This window comes from Mus caroli, chromosome 14, assembly GCF_900094665.2.
Source record: "Mus caroli chromosome 14, CAROLI_EIJ_v1.1, whole genome shotgun sequence".
Classification (NCBI taxonomy): domain Eukaryota; kingdom Metazoa; phylum Chordata; class Mammalia; order Rodentia; family Muridae; genus Mus; species Mus caroli.
This window is the reverse complement of record NC_034583.1, coordinates 27,697,242-27,719,721: the sequence shown is the minus strand read 5'-3', so window position 1 is coordinate 27,719,721 and position 22,480 is coordinate 27,697,242. Positions and strand designations below refer to the sequence as shown.

Here is a 22,480-nt window from a genome sequence, read left to right as displayed (position 1 = left end):
TGGTGTGTGTGTGTGTGTATGGTGTGTATGATGTGTGTGTGTGTGTGTGTGTTCACATGTCTACCCTGGCATGTAGAGGTCAGAAGACAACTTGCGGGGTCTGGTTCTTTCCTTCCACAGGTAAGTGCCATGGACTGAATTTAGGTCATCAGCCTTGGCTATTGCCAGCTTTACCAACTGTGCCATTTCCTGGGCCCAGTTAACAAGTTTTAAAAAATTAATTTAAAGGTTTTTGAAGATCTGAAAATATATTAGACTTGTGACCTCCATTAATTTTAAATGAATGTTGATAAAATTTTGATTAAATGACTTTACTTTCTAGTTTAAAGTATCTGAGGAAATTTAATTTGTTAATTTTAGTGTTTAGGTTTATTACTTTTATAATTGATGTTTAAATGTTCAGACAAATATAATTTATATGTATATGTGATTATGACTAAAAAAACCACAGGATCAGAGCCCTTCTATAGAATATCCCCTTCGTCCACCTGCAGAGGCTAGGTCTGTGTCTGGCTCTGCCTGGTGTCTCTCTCCACCATAAGGCAGCCTCAGTAAGACTACATTCTCTCTGAAGCCTTTCCTAGCTGATAGAGAAGAAGGAAAAGCATTCTTACCTTATGGGGTTGTCCATCCTAGACACTGTGAGGAAAGCGGCAAGGTTGGCTGTGTAGGAGGAACACACAATGAGGGTGAAGAGCCACCAGCTGCCCATCACAATTCGCATGGCCACAGAGTTCACCGAAGACTCACCACCTGCAGAATGCAGAGGGATTAACCTTAACTGCCTCTCACCCAGCAAGAGTCGGCCCTCCTTGGCCAAGGTCAAAGACTGCTATCATGTGTTCACAGGACATTATATTTTTTAAGGAAATGTCCTTCAAAACACCAATATTGGGAAAGGCCGAAGGATGATAAAAGGCAAAAAAATAAAAAATAAAATAAAATTGGAATCTAGTGATGAGACATTGGCCATAATACCAAGAATATAGTCTTCTAGGAAGAAGATTCTATCTCATCATGGCAAGAACTTCCAGGGCTAGTGTCTAATATAAGATCGTTGGCAATTTCAAATTCACATAGAGTACACATACTCTATAAAGAATTTCTTTTGTGATTGGGTTACCTCACTCAGGATGATATCCTCCAGATCCATCCACTTGCCTAAGAATTTCATAAATTCATTGTTTTTAATAGCTGAGTAGTACTCCATTGAAACTTAGAATACCCAAGATACAATTTGCAAAACACATGAATCTCAAGAAGAAGGAAGACCAAAGTGTAGATACTGTGTTCCTTCTTAGAATGGGGAACAAAATATCCATGGAAGGAGTTACTGAGGCAACGTTTGGAGTGGAGATGGAAGGAAGGACCATCCATACACTGCCCCACCTGGGGATCCATCCTATAAACAACCACCAAACCCAGACACTATTGCATATGCCAGCAAGATGGTTTGCTGACAGGACACTGATATAGCTGTCTCTTGTAAGGCTATGCCAGGGCTTGGCAAATACAAAAGTGGATGCTCACAGTCATCTATTAGATGGAACATGGGGCCCCAATGAAGGAGCTAGAGAAAGTACCCAAGGAGCTAAAGGGGTCTCCAACCCTATAGGAGGAACAACAATATGAACTAACGAGTACCCCCCAGAGCTTGTGTCTCTAGTTGCACTTGTGTCTTGTAGGCACTGAAGTCCTAGCTGGCCATCAATGGGAGGAGAGGCCCTTGGTCTTGCGAAGATTATATGCCCCAGTACAGGGGAATGCCAGGACCAGGAAGCAGGAGCCAGTGGGTTGGGGAGCAGGGTGGGAGGAGGGTATAGGGCACTTTCAGGATAGCATTTGAAATGTAAATGAAGAAAATATCTAATAAAAAAATCTCTATTCAAAATTAAAAAAAAAAAATCCTCCTACCTGGAGGCCTTCCTGCTTTCTTTAAACTCAGACAAATAAGATTCCCCATATCACTTTTATTAATAGGCCTCACTTGTTGATCTCACACACAACCAGGACTTACAGAAAGCAGTGCAGGTAGCGTTCACTGGAAAGCTATTCCTTTATGGCCTGTATTGTTCTTTGGACCCTTAGGTGGCAGTTGAAGAAAGCTCCTCCCTATTCTCTTTCTATAACCTTGAAAAGCTTTTGCTATGATGCACGCAGGGTGGAAATTCTCATGAAGAAATTTGCAATATGTGATGTCTGGTCAAAGTGCACAGTCCTGAAACTCACCACTGGATAGAAGTGCTATCAGGCCCCTGGAAGACGGGAGGCTTTATATTTCAACAGCTGCTTACAGATGGCTATGCTGTGTTGATGCTTGTTCTAAGTTCCATTTGACAACCTCGTGGGCATAGCCATCACTCTAACATGGGAGGGGAAGAAAAGGCACTCAAGTCCCAAGTTAATTTTATCTAAAATGGAGAATCAGGATTGGAAGTTGAGTTTTCGCAGTTTTATTTAATCTCTACTTGGTATTGCTTAGAAAAACAGAGTGCAGCACTGTCCTGAGATCAAATAAAATTACATTTAAAATGACTTTTGTGGTATGCATCTGAGAATCTTGCCAAAGAATAAGCCTTTTCTGGCCCACCAGGTCTAGTCAGACAACAGAAAACTGGGAATGTACCTTGCTGGACAAAGGCTCCATAGACAATCCAAATGGCACTGTGCAGGGTGGCAGAAGCCGAGGGTCGTGGCTGGGTGGCACTCTGAGATCTTACAGCCTGTATCCGATTCAACACGAATATGAGCACGCCCACCACAGGAATGGCTGCAGCAATGCAGGCCCACACGGCAAAGTCAAAGGGGGCGAATAGGGAAAAGATGCTGATCTTCTCCTCTGGCTTCTTGATGAGGATCCCCACTGAGTAGTCCATGTATCGCTTGCTGAAGTCCACAACACTCTCTCTCTCTGGGGTGATGGTAATAGCAGAGATGGCCAAGTCTGCTCTCTGAAAGACAAAGAAGTTTATGAGCGGTGACCTTGAGCTCTTTGCTGATGTCTACCCTAGGTCAAGGTCCCACCATCTACCTATTTCAAAGATCTGCTCAGAGGCAATGGGTTTGAGAACTAACCTGTGAGAACAAAAGCAAAACCCAACACCATGTTGCCTACTACTCACACTTCATCTTACAGATGTCTCTCCCTGGACCTAGAACTGACTTCTATTCTTAAGCTGTGGGTCACAACCCTTTTGGGAATTTGAATATCTGATATCGTGAAAATCAGATATTTACATTATTATTCATAACTAGCAAAATTACAGTTATGAAGTAGCAACAAAATGGTTGGGGGTCACCACAACATGAGGAACTGTATTAAAGGTCACAGTATTAGGAAGGTTGAGAACCACTGTCCAAGACATCAAAATTCAATGAAGTACTTTCACTTTCTATGAATTACACTTGTTCATTTTCTTATGGGTCTACCTGGCATATTCTGTCTCCCATTGTTTCTGCCTGTATTCCAGGCAAAAGTGTCATAGCACTGATACTTGCCACCAAGTACAAGTGCAATTCAAAAGGGCACGTGGCCTTCTACTTCCTGCCAAGGACACCCTTCTTCCTTCCAAGTTAATCTGCCTGACAAGGGCACAGATATATACTATTTCTCCAGCAAGCCTCTTCAACTTTCATTATTCATATCAATTGGTTTTACTTCTAAGATACTTCAGAAGTTAAATGACTGTACCTCTATACTCAATCTCAAAAATATATTTGTCTTTGTTGATTTTTGAACAGTATTTATTTATTTATTTATTTATTTATTTATTTATTTATTTATTATTTGTGTGTGTGTATATCTGGAGAGACAGACAGACTAAGAAAAGAAGGAGACCGAGAAGTGTACTTGCAGGTACTTGTGTAGAGCTTGGAGGACAACTTTACATATGGTTCACTCCTTCTGCCTTTACATGGGGTCTAGAAGTTAAATGTTGGCCTTCAGTCTTGAACAGCAAGCATCCTTACTTTCTGCATGATCTTGCTGCCTTTCCTGTTTTATGTATATACTTTAAGCCAAAGTAATATCCTCAAAGAATAGAGGGGTCACATATTACTCTTAACCAAGAAATGTTGGCTAATTCTTCCTATAGTTAGGAAGAGTCTCTCTGGATATGCCATGTTCTAACCTGAAAATCATCTTCCAAGACTGAATTAAAATGAACTGTTTGCTAAAGGTCACAAGTTCCATGCTTCGGTCAGTGACTGGGCAGTGCATAGTGGGACCTGTAATCCCCCTTTGAACACAGAGGTGCTGAAAGGTATATTCAGTATCCTGACCTTGCCTCAAGGAACCTACAGAAATAGGTATGTTTTAGAATAACCAATTAAAACTGCATATCTTAACTATAAGTTCAAGTAGGGAAAATGTACTTAGAATGAACTTACAAGGTTTAATATGTGAACTTGAAGACAGAGATATATCAAGGTCCTAAGTTGAATTCTAACAACCTAAAGTAACATGGGAAATCATTGCAGGTACCTATGCCAGAGCATGTTGGCTTCTTATGTTCCTTCTCAGGAACCAAAGATCAAGAAACCTCTTTTAAGGTTGTGGGAGTTTGCACAATACTTAACATCTGAGAACTAGAGCCTCTGAGAGACTCAGCAGGTAAAGGACCGGCTACCAAGCCTGACAACCTGAGCTTGGTCCTTAGGACCCATATGGTAGAAGAAAAGAACTGACTCCTCAAGCTGTCCTCTGGCCTCATTGTGAACTCAGTGATGTATGTATAAATGCATAATACACACATACACACACACACACACACACACACACACACACACACTCACACAGAGAGAGTAATAAAGAATAATATTCATAAAGTATTTAAAGAACTATAAAAGAGATTAAATTGGAGCATGGGAGGTTAATAGCATAGGATGGATGGGGAACTTATTTATGGAGCAAGATCCAGAGGAGGCACACTGAAATCAACTTAAAATACAATTTCAGGGGGCTTCCTGTGACTAGAAGACATAGTCCCTCACTAATAATGGAAGCCCTGTACTTACAAGCATGTGTTTTATAGGAAGTAGAATTTTTACCTAAAAGTGTCAACTCATTTCCAAAATATATAAGGATAACTTGTTTTTCCTCTGAGAAAGAACAAAAGTTACTAGGTATCTTGAGAACAAAAAGAAAATGTGTGAAACCTCTCTGAGGGATGTAGCTATCGCCCCTGATAAAGGAGAAATGGGGAAACAGTTGAAGATAGAAAGCATATACACCCATATATTAATCTGTACAGACCTCTAGATTCCATGTGGAAACTTGAATGTACACATCAAGGGTAGATAATAAAAATGATTCACGATGGGAGGCAGAGGCAGGCAGATTTCTAAGTTTAAGGTCAGCCTGGTCTACAAAGTGAGTTCCAGGACAGCCAGGGCTACACAGAGAAACCCTGTCTTGGAAAACAAAGAAACAACAACAACAACAACAAAAAAGATTTGAATTTAACAAAAAAAAAATCAAGAACACAGGAAATCATATGGAATGAAGTGCATGAGGATTTTTATGGATGACCACAAAGGGTGCACTGGGTAGGGAGCCTACAGTGTCAGAGGGGTGCAGAAATATACAAGAGTAATAAATCTCACATATGTATGTCAAGTGGAGGGCAACACACCAGGTACCACACATGATGTATGTCCATATATACATAATGTTCCACATTGCAGCAATATGGAGGAGAGTTTCTCAATCTGTGAGTCATGTCCCCCACAGGGGTCATACATCATATACCCTGCATATCAGATATTCACATTAGGGTTTATAACAGTATCAAACTTATAATTATGAAGTGGCAACAGAATAGTTTCATGGTTGGTGGTCACCACAACTTGAGGTACTGAATTAAAGGGTTGCGGCGTTAGGAAGGTTGAGAGTCACTGCTACAGAAGAAACAAGAAGACTATGGGATAGGAGTAAGAACAAAATTAACTATAACTGGATATGAATGACCGCAGTGGGATAATGGAAGTGCTTAGAGAATAGATTACAGATGCTTGTACAATCTCTGTATATTTTCTAAATATCATTGAAACTAAGATTTAAACTGGAGATTTTTTTATAGTATCAAAGTTCTAGCACAATAAAGTTTCTTTTACAATAAAAGATTAATGAAACTGGCAAAGTAATAGGCCTAGTAGATACTACACATGCTTAAAAAGTAAGATTCTGGGTTCATGAGAGAAAGACACAAGACACACATACACACACACCTAAATAATCAGAAGCACAACAAGTTGTAGTCATGAAGTAGCAGAGAAGGTGTCCTGCAAGATGCTAATATGATACAGGGGGATATTTACACTAAAATTGACTAGATGTCAGTGTGACAAGGGACTGTGAGTCCAGGTTTGTCCACAGCCACGTCAGGAATTTTCAAGGTCATGAAAGCAGTAATATCTGAGATGGGGGTCACGATTGTAAAGGAGGCCATGAAGTAACAGGAATAAGAGTAGGAGAGGATGAATCACCTTCATGTTGTAAGTTCCAATGAGAAATGAGTCTGCAGAGAAGAGGGAAGCTTACAAAGTGAAATTGTTATTTGAAAGTCTGGGGATGCCACACTTCAGCACACAAGGCCATGACCACTCACATTTACATGCCCACATTTGCACGGGCACACACTACATGTGTAGTCTGCAAGACATTGAAGAAACAAGCACTTAGTAGAACTCCTTGGGAGGCGGATGAGCTTCCCACTCCAGGCCAAGTACAGAAGTGGTTAATGGAAGAGTTAATTACAGAGAAGGTTTATTATAGTGGGTACGCTCCAACGGGATGAATAATGTACAAAACAGGAAAAGTTGAAGGTGTCGGGGTATGAGAAAATAAAAGGGCAAAAACAGACACAGACTGCGAGAGGGAGAGGAAAGGGATGTTTCCGTGTAGTCTCAAGTACTCAAACATATAATGAGCCAAATTCAGGTATCTCTTAGAGACATATTGGAATGTCCCTCTTTGTGGCCCTGATCCTGAAACTTACCTTGCTAATGAGCTCCCCGATCATCCCATTCCAGGAGGTGTTATGGAGCTGGTGACCATACCTGCCATCAGGGGCCTGGTATATCTCATATTTGAATCCTAGAGCCTTAGCCAGTGCATCCAGCACATCTATAGAGAACCCTTTGTAACGCTTGGGTTGTCCAAGGATATTCTCAGCTACCATCACAAAAGGCTCTTCCTGCAGAAAACAGAATAAACATTCTTCAACCCAACAGGTTTATTGACATATATTCTCAGAATATTGGTACACGGAGACCAATATAATGAACTATAACACTAGAATGTTAGCATTAGGGCTGGGGGCATAGCTCAGTGGAAAAGCAAATGTTTAGCATATGCAAGACCCTAGGTTCCATCCCCAGCATGGACAATAATAATACCAACAGTAACAACAATAGTGAAATGTTGGTAATTACTCAATTTCTACCCCAAGGCTGAACTCCTCTGCCCTTTTCTAGAAGCAGTTTATGGACAGTCAAGGTACAGTGCACAGGAATCATGCTCCAGTCAGCACAGGGCACTGGGGCTTTAATTGTCCCAGGTATATCTTCCTAGCCTCTATCCTAACCCTCAGACCCCACAATAAAATGGTGTATATTCTTTCCTTCTCCCATAGAATTCACACTGACAAAGGACTCTATAATTAGTATATGCCATTATTCTAGGGGAGTCACAGAAAAATTGTAACACTTTTTATGTAGAATAATGTGTGGTCATAAATCTATGTGGTATTAGATAGAAAGAAGACACCATTCCATTGATCGGGTTATAGTAGAAAATAAAAGCCCATAAACAGGTCAAAATTACACTGTAAGTCAAAGCATAGGGAAGGATTAAAGCCCCATATCATGAATCCAATACCATGTTGAGTTCACACCTACAGACTATATGCTATGTCCTGGGAAGTAGGTGAGCATCTATAAAACATATCAGTCATCCATCCCCACCATTTCTTCTTGTGTGAAACTGAACATGGATGTCTGAGGGCAAAGAGTCCCAAGGAATGCATCTAATGGAGTTACTTTGTTTAAAAGAAACAGAATGTATGGCTCATTCCTGGTATGTACATAGGGAATGCAGAAATGCTGCAGTTTGTGTGTTTCTTAGTGGGAAGGAAAGAGTTGAGTTATGACTAGCCTACCCAAGAATTAGAAAAAATTTAAGTTTTTCTATAAGAAAACAGTAAATTAAAAGGGAATATGAATCTGACAATTGTGCATATCTATGACTCTAGGAAATCTATGTAGAAAAATATAACTAATGAACATTTATTTATTGCAAATTTATTATCACTTTTCCCCTCAACAGTGTTGGGTACTAGAAAAATGTCTTCCCTGAGCATCTTTTTGGAGAGCCTGGCTACCCACACTGTTCTCCCAAGGAGTAGCAGGAGGTCAAGACCCAGGTCACATTTCTAAAAATTCTTGGGAGCCCAGCAGCAGGCAACATGAGTGGTCCTTCTACAGCATACCCTGAAAATCCCAGAAGCCCTTGGGGAGACTCTTCCATCTTACTGTCCATTATGCTATCCATATCATTATTTGAATGACAGGACTCCTGGGAACTCAGATGGCTTCTCAAGATCCCCTTCTCCACCCTGCAATAACCGGAGAGAACTTAATATCCCCTCCTCAAGCCTGTATTAACCATAGAGCAGCCTCTGACTCAAAGACCTGGAGAACAAAGTCCCCAGGATGTCCCCATGATCCTACCAAGACAGTCACCACTTTGAGAGTCAGTCCTTGGAGGCGGCTGCCCATGGGCCTCTCCTGCAGACTGCCATTCAAGCCCTTCTCCGAGTCCCAGGTGGCCAGCTGTGGAGGAAAAACAGAAGAGTAAGGGACAGAAGCCTCGTAAACACCTCAGGGGCTCTTCCCAAACTGTAATCTTAAATCAGACAGGTAGACAGCAACAGTTGGACTTCTTAGAGACTCAGAGGCATCTCAGCACCATAAAAAGGAGAGAGATACATCAAACAACGAGTTTCTCTTTTCCTATCATCTCATCTGAATCCCGAGAGTTCCAAAATCCCTAAAATAAAGTCAATTGGTAGGATTTGTCCTCTGGAGTGTTTATATCTAATTTTATTCTGTCCTCCATAAAAATGATGTCATGGTGTTCCCCACAGTGTGTCCTTTTCCCTAACTGTGCCTTTAACTTTCCATCTGATGGTACCACAATGGGTTAAATTGAGAATAATATTCAATTAACAAAAGTACAAGTATATAGCCTGCCAAGTATCCTGGGGCCTATGATACCCAAGGCTAAATTCTCTCTGCCTATTTTTGTTATAGTGCAAGCTCTATAACTTTTAATGATATGTAGGTAGAAGCTTGGTATCTGCCAGTATCTTTATGAGGCCTTGGGCTATATCTAGTTATTGTATCTCTGATGCAGATTCGAAGAACATGAAGAAGACTTTGGCTTTGGAACAATTGAGATGACAAATATGTTCAAGAGTCACTGTTCCTTCCTGCAGTGCTACAAGGTCGGTCCCAGATATAATGACCAGACCCCTGTGTTGTCAATAATTCCCAACTATTAATTAAAGAAATAAAATATATATGACAATAGACTCTTCTTAAACCAACTAAATAAAAACCTCAAGGTCTGGTTATGGGAAATATTAATGCATCCTGACCTACTAGTATAGCTCCATATTGGACTCTTTTTGGAGGACTTTTTTGAGCACATGTTACTCCATCTATGGAGATTCTGATTTAATTAGCTGCTAGTGGATATGTTAGTTCTTCTGGTGATTCTATCATTCAGTCAGGATTGTGAACCACTGCTATTAGTTAAATGGGTAGTTCTCAAACTACAGATATGTGCAAGTCACATGGCTTTTCTATGCACTTTCTGATGAGATTATTCATGTCTAACAAACTCCCAGGCACTGTTGCTGCTGTTGCTCCATTGACCACCATTTATATAGCAAGGAATTAATGGATCAAACAGCTCTATGCAGTGCATACTCTTCATTAGGGAAGAAACACAAGATACCTATTTAACTCCAAATTTATTCCTCTGGACATGTACCATGGGGCTCTCAAACAGCTGTTAAAGCTGTACTTAGGATACATCTACTTGCCCAGCACTCCCTGAATGTCTGATACTCAACCTGAAGAAGCCCCTATCCTAGAAGTTGAGAAAACATTACACACGAGGGATATTATAACTCTGAGACCTAAAACAAAACCATCAGAATGAGATTATAGAATCCCATATCCAGCCTAAAAGCAGCCTGGCTTATTGTCACTTTGGACCCAATATCTACTAATATATACTCTATCTTAAATAACAGGATGTTGGCCAGTAGAGACTAAATAATTTAATACAAAAGCATGGTCACATAGTCTAAAGAGCCCACACCACTGCTAACTAATTTGTAGCACACTGGACTTTAGAGTAAATTGATATTCCCAAGAATTCTAATCAAATACATCAAGGATATTAATGGTACCATTCTCTGAGAACTGAAACAAGAAAAAACAATGTGGCTATTCCCCACTGTGGTTCCAAGAAATAGTACCCAGACTCTGGATATGAAGCTGATTAAAAATTAAGGCCAAAGATGAAGACATGGCTTAGCAGTAACAACACTTGCTGCTCTTGTAGAAGACCCAGGTTCAGTTCCAAGAACCCTCAAGACTGCTTATAACTGCCTATAAATCCAGTTCCAGGAGATCCAGTGTCCACCCCAGGCCTCACAACTATTGAATGTATGTGGTACTCTTAGACACATGTAGACAAAACACTTGTATACATCAAATAAAAGTAAATATGATCTTTAAGATAAAATAAAATGCTTATCAGAGACAAAAGGAAAGACCCTGTCAAGGGTTTGGTTCCCTGATCCCTTTGTATGATACAGAATGGATCTAAGGGCCAGGAATAGATTGCATTTTGACCATCTGCATCTGTAGCCTATAAACGTTTAGTTGACACTGAAACTGCTGATTCCTGATTTGTGGTCCATACTGCTGGGTATGGGTAGTGTTTGGAGGTGTCCTTTACCATCAGAATAGTAAAGGCATTCATCATTAGGATGAAGGCAATCCTGACATAACAATATGTCAACTAGATATTCTATTCCATGTAATGATTGGATTTCTTGCAGCTGCTGCCAAGCATCCTTGGCACAGGGAAGGGGAAATCTTAACACTTTGATACCCTGTCTTGAATGAGCACCTAGTCTAGCACTTTGCCTAGCCTTCACCATCCAGGCTGTATTTATATTAAGATTATACTTGAGCACAAGAATTGACATTAAAAGCAAAAAGGAACATGAAATAAAACCCTTTCCTGCTTAGGTTTTAGCTTACTAGCAACATGGGCTCTATTTTGATACCTCTCCAAGTATGCTTTGTTTCTACCAACTACTAAGCTCCAGGCAGCACCACTCTGCCTAAGGCCATTGCGACAGTTTCCTTGTTAGTCTCAGTATCATCATCCTCTGTGGGTTGGAATATACCTTTCAAATAAGTTAAGCAGGCCTGGAGAGGTGCCTTAGTAGTCAAGAACACTTATTGCTCTTGCAAGAAACCAGGATTTTCAGCACCTGCATGGTAGTCACAACCATCCTTAACTCCACTTTCAGCAGATCCCATTTCCTTTCCCACCTTTCATGGACACCAAGCATGCATATAGTGCATAGACATACATATCGGCACAACCCTTATATGCATAAAATACATCTTCAAATTTTTCAAACAAAGTATGACAATTATCATTCTTTAATAAATTCTCATTTCCTCCAGAGTAGCTCCAAGTATTCCTGGATGACCCAAAAGAACAGCTTTCACAACCACAAGGCTACTCTGACTTTCAGCCATGTCAGTTTAGATAGCCAAGTATATCCCAATCCCAGGAATCCTACTTTTCGCATGCTCATCATGTACCTCTGAAACCTTATGTTCAATTCACTCTGCCTAGGATGCCATTTCTCTTCTTCTGGGTCTGAAAAACTATGTCTCACTTTTTAAAAAATGCTTTCACTTTAGAATAGTTTTAGAACAACAGAAAAGTGGTAGAGGTCTCACTAGTCATTCTCAGTTCCCATCTTCTGCTGATGTTAAGATATAAACATATCTTGCATTATTATCATACATTGGTTCATTATATTTACCACAGCTAATTAATGTTTCTCATGGCCTCCAGGATTTATGCAAAGTTGCACTAGACAGAGCCTTATACTCAGGACCTGACTTCCTGCTCTACTCTCTGGGACCCTACATTGCAGGTGGCCTTGCTCATCTCCATCATTTGGTCCAAACTTGCCTCCAACAGCACTGTGATTGCCTTTCCATAACAGGCTGCTGTTAACTGGCAAAGATTTGGAGAAGGTGGGAGCTTGCAGGTGTGAGTATCAGGTTTTATGAATGAGTCTTGTATTATAGCTGGTATAATATATATAATATATAGATGAGCTCAGAGCATTTGAGACACAAAAAGTTGCCAATAAATATTTGTTGAATATATTCACTCAGGGTCCATTTTCTTATTTGTAAAATAGAATATATCTGTATTTCCTGCCTGCCAAGTTGAGAGTCTGGTAAAGAAATAAAATAATTTTGAAATAACCTATCATAAAATAGCTTAATTAAGAATCACAAATAGGGTACAAACCATTTGCACTATATAACCTAAATTATGTGTAAAGAAAAAGTGTCAATAAAAATGGAACAAAGTATGTTAAAACATGTATATGCATTGCATATAGGCAGAGTCATAGCAAGCAGCCATTATTACCTGCTTATTGCTCATCTCCTTTAATAGTATCTCCACTACTTTAACAGTAAGGAAATGGAGTTTTACATAAACAATAAGTAGCATAATGATTATACAGATTTCTATCAATGCTTTTTTATGGCTGAAAACTGAAAGCCAGGAGTGTATCTCGAGTCTTATTTGTCATTAAGTTAAGGCTCTTCTAAAACAAATAACCAAATAAGTCCATATTCTGTCTGCAAAAAAACTATGGGTCAGGGTCCCTCATCTCTCAGAGAAAGCATACTTGACCACCAAAGCAAGTGGTGGATCTTGGTGGGTCTGATGACAGAGAAATACCTACAGGTGAAGCCAAGATTCATGAAAACAGGAAATCTTTGTCTATTAGGAAAGCAGGATGACATCAAACATTTTTGCTAATATTCAGTCAAATATAATGGAAGAACATTTAAATCGATCTGGACATCATAAGAAAAGGAAAATATAACGCCTTCTAAGCCTGTTATCATCCTTATCTTTGGTTCTGAAAGTGCTTAGGACTTAAAGGGGTTTGGTTTTGTTTTGTTTTCTTTCTTTATCAACTTTCTCTCTTTGGCCTTTAGGCATCCTATAGCCTGCAAAGAAAGAACTACTTCAAAGTGAAACACAAATTCTATCTTTCAAAAACATCAAAGTGCAACTATGTTCCAGGATTCAGGATCCTTTGTGTTGGGCAAGAAAGTTTTTTTTTTTTGATTTTTAATATTTTTATTACATATTTTCCTCAATTACATTCCCATTCTTTTGGCCCTGGCATTCCCCTATATTGGGGCATATAAAGTTTGCAAGTCCAATGGGCCTCTCTTTCCATTGATGGCCGACTAGGCCATCTTTCGATACATATACAGCTAGAGACAAGAGCTCCGGGGTTCTGGTTAGTACATCATGTTGTTCCAACAATAGGGTTGCAGATCCCTTTAGCTCCTTGGGTACTTTCTCTAGCTTCTCCATTGGGAGCCCTGTGATACATCCAATAGCTGACTGTGAACATCCACTCCTGTGTTTGCTAGGCCCCGGCATCGGCAAGAAAGTTTTATCATTCTCTCGCATGAGGCCAGAACCCAGTGCCCGTGGCTGAGACTATTTCCGAAAAGCTATGTGTTCTTGCCCAAATCTTAAGACCAGAGTTGGAGCTTTCTGAGAGAGGCAATGCCTCAGAACCCCATCTACAAGACCAGATCAAGATAGTTCCAATGAGAGAACCCAATGGAGTTTAAAATAATTTCCAAGCTTGTGGCCAGTCAGCACAGGAGGGAAGTATGCCCCACCTCCACCCTAAGGTTACATACGGTGCTCCCTGGTCAGAATGCAAGGAGACTGTCTCAGCCAGTAAGAACCAAATGAGGCTGATAGACTTGATGAATGGAAAGTCAGAAAAGCCTTTTACTTGAAGAAGTCCTGACACTTAGGCACATAGCTCCAGATCATTTCATTTGTGCCGAGGTACATTGACTGTATTTTGTAGACAGGATTTTCTTCATGGGATCGGTGGATTAATGGCCATAGACACCCACTTTTGACAGCTGACCTGTCAAGATCAGTGCCCAAGAAACTAATTTCTAGCACTGTTAAACAAAACAAGTACTGCGGCTAGTTGATAAGAGCCGTGATTTCATTCACTGCAGAGATCTGAGCCACCCACACCAGAAACAGGGATGGAGCAAGGGGTTATGGCCATCATTGGTTGGAAGGAGATATATGGGCTCAAAATCTGATTATGACAAACAACCGTTCCAGAGATTAGCCAATTGAACAATAAATTTCACAAGCCACTGGTCTCAGAAAAATGCATTTCCTGAGTCAATGGGGGCAGCGGGGGTGCTCTTCATGCTGCAACACCACCGGCAAGTTGTAGTATGTGAGGATTTAGAACTTTGTGGCCCCATTCTTAGTAAATGCAGAGCTATTAACCTAAACTGAACAAGACTCTTTTAGAAGGTTGGATTTTGTGATCTATCACTTCTTTACAGAGGTATTTGAATGCATTCTTCTCTGTGCATGGGGAGGGAGGATGAAAATGGAAACAATCTGGCTACATTATAGCTCGGGGACAAGTTTCCTAGCCTTGTTTATTCTAGGGACTGAGCAAGAAAGTAGTAGGGAAGAAAGAGAGAAAGGATATTGGGGGGGGGGGGCAGAGAAGGAAAGAAGAAAGGGAGGGGAAGGAAAGAGGAAAGTTGACTCACTTAACCCCAATCCCATGTTTCATAAAACCCAACACCATAATAGATCAGTGACTTGTCCGTTGCTACCACTGCACCTGATAGGAAGGTCTCAAGAGAAAACTAGAATTAGGAAGTCATTTTATAACCATGGCACTACCAGAGCTAGGGTCCCAGGTGAACTCTATCCTTATCAACCAGTGACTGGCATCAGCAGAGTACAGATGGCATCATGGAGACAGAGGCTTCAGTGATGAATGCAACAGTGTGTCAGTTTGTCATGTCACTGGAAGGGCTTTCCTGAAATAATATGCCCACTGCAATTTTCATTCTATTGCCCACTATTATTGGGAAACAAATGGGCTCAGTGTATGCTTCAAAGCATCCTAGGATTGGATGGAGAACAAGGTGAAGAAGAACCGCTTATCTTGAGTGAGCCTGAATTGGAAATTTAGCCAGCAATGATTTCAGAAAATTGATTACAAGTCCTTTATTTTTAGGAAAGGGGTTCAGGAGATTGAATCAAAGGCCTCACACATGCTAAGCAGCCACTTTACCAGTGAGCTTGTTTCTCAGCCAATTGCCAATTACAACTTATAAGCAAAGCCAAATGCAAGGAAGACGTGCTTAGAAACAGGACAACATCTGAGAAGCAGAGAGTGAGCATCTGAGAGCAGAATATTAATGTCTTTGGCCAGGATTCCTAAAGCAATGCCTAACTGGAGGATTCATATGGGGGATTCTAGCCTGTAAAAGCCACTAAGACTAGGTATGGAGGGTTTAAATTGCAGAAGCTGTCAGTTAGCACCATGTTAATAAAGCAGGTAAACTCATTATGTTACCAGACAAACTATAGGACAGTGACTCACTCTGACAGGAGAGAAATGAAAGACTCCATCTCAACCAAGGCCATTTGCACAAGGAATTGAGCACTGGGTGAAAGTTATACTATCTTAAAGCCAGCCCCAGCATAACTTGGCTCCTGTTTAGAGGGCGAGATTATCAGAATCAGAAATAAGAGCAAAGTAAGAGAACTAGAACATATAGAAGCTTCATGGCAAGCCTACAACAAAGGAGAAAAAAAAATTGTCTAGTGATGCCGAAGAGGAAGATGAGAAAAGCTGGAAATACCACCATTGCCAGGACAACAGGCTCATGATGGCAGCAATGGACACACCAGAGCTTTAGCCTCTGCTACTACAAAAGCCCAAGAAACCAAGACCTCACTGGGATGAAGGGACTGGCCCCAGGAAAGCTGCCATCACTAAAGTCTTTCTGTAAAATTTCTCCTTCTCCTAGGACTCTCTGTTTTCCTCCCTTCCTAGCTCCAATGCTTATACCCACCTGTGAATATAGTACATGTATATTATTATACACATAAATTATATATATGCATATGCATATGTAAGATATAATTATATCTAAAATATAGAATCTTATATGGGAGAACATATACTAGATATTTCTGAATTTAATTCAGGTCATTTAATATGAATTTCCAGCTCCACTTATTTTCTTAAAATTATCATGATTTCATTTTTCTTTATGGCTAAATGAAATTTGATATTTACTACATGTTTTTATTAGCTTATTTATTTATATCTAATACATGTTCTTTTAGTCACTTTTTTATTGATTTATGTCTGTGCACCACATGTATGCATGTGGATGCCAGATGTCAGCACTAGGTAAGATGTCTTCCTTAGTCATTCTCTGACTTCATTTTGAACAACATCTCTTCTTTGTTTTTCTCTAGCAATTTCAGCAAAAGCAAATACTTCAAGATACATGCAAGGAAGGTCAGACACTACCAAGTTCTCACTATGTAAAGCTGGAGAAAACAATATGACCTAGAACCCAAGAATAATGAGACGGTGTTGTTGGCAGATAGTCAATAAAAGATTCACAGTGGCTATATCTGAAGAAAACTTACACTTAATTTTCAAAGATAAAGAACTTATCTTCATACCACTTCCCACACAAACCAGGCACTGCTGGGATTTGAACCCAGGATCTCCTGTTTGCTAGACAGGCGCTGTAACTGTCTAAGCCACGGAATGGATGGAACTAGAAAATATTATCCTGAGTGAAGTAACCCAATCACAAAAGAACACATATGGTATGCACTCACTTATAAATGGATATTAGCTCAAAAGCTCCAAATACTCAAGATACAATTCACAGATAACATGAAGCTCAAGAAGAAGGAATGCCAAAGTGTGGGTGCTTCGGTCCTTCTTAGAAGGAAAACTGAATATTCACAGGATCAAATATAGAGATAAAGTGTGGAGCAGAGACTGAAAGAAAGGCCATATAGAGACTGAGATTCGTCTAGAGATTCATCCCATATACAGTAACCAAACCCAGACACTATCGTGAATGCCAAGAAGTGTATGCGGACAGGAGCCTGATATGCCTGTCCCTTTGAGAGGCCCTGCTAGATCCTTACAAATACAAAAGTGGATGCTCACAGCTAACCATTGGACTGAGAGTGGGGTCTCTAATAGAGGAGTTAGAGAAAGGACTGAAGGAGTTGAAGGGGTTTGCAACCCCAAAGGAAGAACAACAATATCAACCAACCAGACCCCCCCTCCCGCCCCAGAGCTCCCAGGGACTAAGCCATCAACCATGGAGTACAAATGGCTCCAGCTGCATGTAGCAAATAATGGCCTTCTCAGGCATCAGTGAGAGGAGAGGTCCTTGGTCCTATGAGGACGCGATAAATGCCTCAGTGTGGGGGAATCAAGGGTGGGAGTAGGTGGGTGAGTGGAGGGACACCCTCATAGAAGCAGGGGAGGGAGGGTGCGGTTGGGAGTTTCAAGGAGGGGGAAAACCAGGAAAGGGGATAACATTTGAAATGTAAAGAAAGAAAATATCCAACAAAAAATAAATAAATAAAAAAGAACTTATCTTTGCAAAGAATATATTTAAATCTGGATATATACAAGAAACGTACATGCTCTCCTTTTGAACCATGCTAAAATGCAAAAACTCACTAAGATTAAACCTAAGATGGATATTACCAAGTGCTATTGAAGATATGGAATGCAAAATATGCAGCTACAATAGAAGGTAGTATGGTACTTTATTACAATATAAACATACACTTACCATACAACCCAGCAAATCCACATCTAGGCATTCTATAAGGAAACTGTAAAATATTCTCTTAAAAATATCGGTATGAGAATTTTCATAGATGCTTTATTTATAATAGCAATAAGATAGAAGCTCAAAATTGGTCAGCTGATGAATAGATAAAAAATTATGATAATAGATAAACAAATTATGCAACCAAATACTATCTCATAACTAAAAAGCAGCAAGCTACAGACACATGCATCAATGCAGATGAAGCTCAGAAACATTACAGTATTTGAATGAGGCCAGACACAAAAGACTCCATACTTCATGGTTCTATTTATATGATAGTCTCACCAAGGCAATATTATGGGTAATGAAAATAGGTCTGTGGTTGCCTGAGGCTGGGAATAGAAGGAAAGTATTACATGCAAGAGGAAGCCTGAGTTCTTGAGGATAATACAAGTAGTCTATATTTTGAGTGTCCTGATAGTAATTATACACTAACATACATTTATCTGTATTTATAAAATGGGTACAGATAATTGCATCTAAATGCCTTGCATGATTGTGTAAACATTTTGAAAATGATAAAGCCTTGTGCTGGCAAATGGGACCAACTTATCATCTGACATATCTGTGACCATTTGGCAAGGATGATAAAGGGGAAGGATTCTCAAAGTAACAGTATCACCCACGGCAGGACCCTTGAGTGATGGTATTTAACTCCTGGGAGCTATATGGCATCAAGTAGATAGAAATTTCCTATTGTAATTGTTGACTACCACCTTGACAGGATCTAGAAAAATTCTACAAGAGAGGAGCCTGTGGGCAATTCTGTAAGGGGTTATGTGCATTTAGGTTGGCCTCTGGGTATGTCCATGAGGGATTATCCAGATCAGCTTAATTAATGTGGGAAGAGCAACTTTAACCTTGGTCAGCACCACTTCATGGGCTTGGGTCCTGAGCTGAACAAAAAGAAGTAATTGCATTGAGTAGAGGCATTTGATTCTTTGCCTTCTTGGTGTGGATGTAATGTGAGCAGCTGTCCCAAAGTTTCCTACCAAGATGATCTATCAACCTTGAAGAGTGAGACTAAATAGACTGTATCTCCATTAAGTTGCTCTTGCCAAGAGTATTGTCACAGCAACAAGACAAATGACTAACACATCCATAAGTCTAGAAAAAAAAATGAGTGAACCTGCTTAAATGTTCAAGAATAACATAAAGTCATGTATGGCGACATACACTTTTAATTCTAGCACATGGTGGGCTGAGGCAGGAAGAATGTCATGAGTTCAAGGCTATCCTGGGCTGCATAAAAAAAGACTCTGTCTCAAAAAACAAGCACACAAAAAAAGGTAAGTAAAGTTTTATCTGCAAATGATTCCAAGAGGGTGGTAATTATAAAATATTAAACATAGCATTTTTCAACTTTTTCTAATGCTCATTTCATTCTGTGAGGTGATACATACATTTGCCTAAGCACAAAGGCTGCTATAAGTGGCTGTTTCTGGCTTTGTTGGAGCAATAAGATTTCAGGGAACATTCTCTCTGGCACAATACAGTTCTGTAATATGTGAATTGTTGTACAGAGAGGAAGCATTGCTTTTATAATCATAAGAAAAACACTAAAGCAATTTTCATTTTGAAACTACACAGTGATCTAGCTTATGGCTATAAGGTTGGCTTAATTGTCTTAGGTTCATTGGTTTTGTCTCTTCAAATAAACCAAATGTTCTAGTAATGGTGCAGCAGAACAAGCCAGGCTAGAATCCCATTTCTTCCACTTGTAAGCCTGGGATCTTTGGCAAGTTACTTTGCTGGTTATACCCTTTCCTTGGGTTCAAATATCCTTATCTATAGCTCTCATTAGAGTCTGCTTCTTTCTCTCATGTCTATGCTATGCTCAAACCCATACTAATAGCTTGCTAAGTTCCATTAGTTTGTATTGACCAGAATTGACTACACTGCACACATTAGTCACAATTCAGAATTCAGACAAGTTACATTATGGGAGCCTGTTCTGTGAATCCCTATATATTAAAAAAAAAAAAAAGAGGCAGTGTCTCCCATCACACCCTCTCTAATCTTTGGGGCATCTCCTCAGCCTGGTCACTTTCATTTCTCTTTATACTTTAATTCCTATTTGTGGTTTAAACCTACTCTTAAGATCCTCTCTCACATCTTCAAGAGTAAGCATCTCCCTTTGTCAAGCCTATAATATTCTGACATAGAGCTATGGTAATGCTCACACAATGTATTAAAATTTCATGTCTATCTATTCAGAAATAGATAATCTCTCTTTTTAGAGAGAAACTATTGCTTCTTCATTTTGATTCACTTAATAAAATCTTATTAGGAAATTACTGTTTCTTGTCACCCCCTGGGCACTTCCTCATTATTGCCTGTGATATCATGTTTCCTGCAAATTCTAGCTTTTAACAAACCCATGTTATGCCCCATAACAGAAGCTCTACAAAAGGCTGGCTCCTTCAGTGCTGACTCATTTACAATAGTTCAAAGTCTCTGAGGTAAGTTTTCTTTTTGAAACGATTTTGTATTAAAAACTAATATTTTGAATGATGGAAAAGCTTTGGTAAAGCAGATTAAATAAATGACAACTAAGGCAGATGTAACTCAGTAGAAGAGCACAGACCTGGTATTCACAAGGTGCTGGGTTTGATCCTCAGTACCACAATTAGTTAATAATTCATTAATCCATCAACAAAAGAGGTCATTAAAAAGGCACTTTGTCATTACTCTAGACCTTTGTCAGTGTATATGTTTTGGGAACTGGCAGAGTCTTACTTTGAGTCTATCTCATGTCAACTGACCAGGTCATACACGGGCAGAGTAAAGCTTGAAAACATAGCAATTGGTTTATAGTACATCATATCTTATCCAGAACTTTGACCTACCAGTACTCTTATCTATTAATCTTCATCAAGTTCTAGAGTTTTCTTTCCTTTACTTTGTAAGATGGAAATTATTTTATTGTTATCATCTTAAAATTCACATCCCTTGTAAAATATGGATAATCCTTTTCAAGGACTCCAAGACTCAAGTCCAGGTCTATTCTTCAGATTCAACCAACACTACATTTTCCACTTGTCCCTCTAACACCCACCTCAGTTAGTATCATTGGCTGCCTGTCATGTTCTCTCTCAAGCCAAGGTCATTTTTATTAAAGAACTCTGGATACAGCCTTTCTTCTCTTCCCTGATAAAGCTTATCTCTCTGATTCACATCCCATCCTTGGCACTCTCATCTGGCTGGTCTTACCTGATGAGTTATACTTTGAATAAAACCTTTCTAGGTCATTTATTCTAAGTGTTTGCAATATTTCCAAGCACAGTGTCTGACTATTTCCTTCACACTCTGAAACACTGTATTGTGAAAAAACAACTTGCAGGCTACATAGGATACTTTTTGTTGACATTTTTTGTTTTTGTTTCTTTTCACTCTTACAAACTAAATATCTGACATGATTTCTGACTCATATCACATGCTTTAAAATAATCTTTTAATGAGTAAATAAATTGAAGATCTACTAGGGACCACCAAGCTTTTTCACAAATGACCAGACAATAAATTTCCAAGGATTCTATAGACAATTGATCTTTATGGTAAAATATTCAGTGGGTTTAGGTGGTTCTGACAATCTTTACTCATAAAGTTGTAGGCTGAACTAAGGAAAGTAGATATTACTTACTAGTTCTTGACTATATCAGTCCTTTTATTTCTATTGTTTCTTTTGTCCTGAATAGTACCCCCTTTGCCTGAATGTACTTCCACCCACCGAACTATCTTTCTTCGAAGGTTTAATTTATTGGTTCTTAGATTGTTTTCCCTGTTTGAGAAAACATTATTGCCTCACCCTCTAAGCAGATATGGCTCATCTCCCTGCATCTAAGGCATTGTGCTAACTCTAGTTCATGGCATCTCTTAATTCAGATTTCAATGTCAGTACCTATTGCAGATTGTATCTCTTAAAGTTTATTCTGATACCTGCCACTCCATATACTTTTCTGTTATATTACTACTATGCTACTGGAACTCCCACATGCTCTTATATAAAGTAAATCTCTATAGTCTATCAAAAGTAGAATATAGCAGGTGGTCACTATGATTTCAGGGCCAGTCTAGAATATATAGCAAGTTTCAAAACAGCCAGGGCTATATGGCCAGAGACACTACCTCAAAAACAAAACAAACAAAAACCAAGGACAAAATATCCAAATACTTTTCCCTTTCGATATGGTCTGGTTTTATGTGAAGTTCCTTGATCCACTTAGATTTGACCTTAGTACAAGGAGATAGGAATGGATCGATTCGCATTCTTCTACATGATAACAACCACTTGTGCCAGCACCATTTGTTGAAAATGCTGTCTTTCTTCTACTGGATGGTTTTAGCTCCCTTGTCGAAGATCAAATGACCATAGGTG

The 22,480-nt window shown here is 39.5% G+C and overlaps 1 protein-coding gene across 1 annotated transcript in view; it reads right to left on the bottom strand.

Annotated features, from left to right (window-relative positions):
- Positions 1-22,480, bottom strand: part of Grid1 (glutamate ionotropic receptor delta type subunit 1) — a 733,627-nt gene that overhangs the window by 115,256 nt on the left and 595,891 nt on the right. Inside the window, exons 9-12 of the mRNA XM_021181815.2 lie at positions 8,731-8,832; positions 6,999-7,196; positions 2,627-2,951; positions 615-753 (exon numbers count right to left, since the gene is read on the bottom strand). Coding sequence (XP_021037474.1) covers positions 615-753; positions 2,627-2,951; positions 6,999-7,196; positions 8,731-8,832 — 764 coding nt within the window. The remainder of the gene's footprint in view (positions 1-614; positions 754-2,626; positions 2,952-6,998; positions 7,197-8,730; positions 8,833-22,480) is intronic.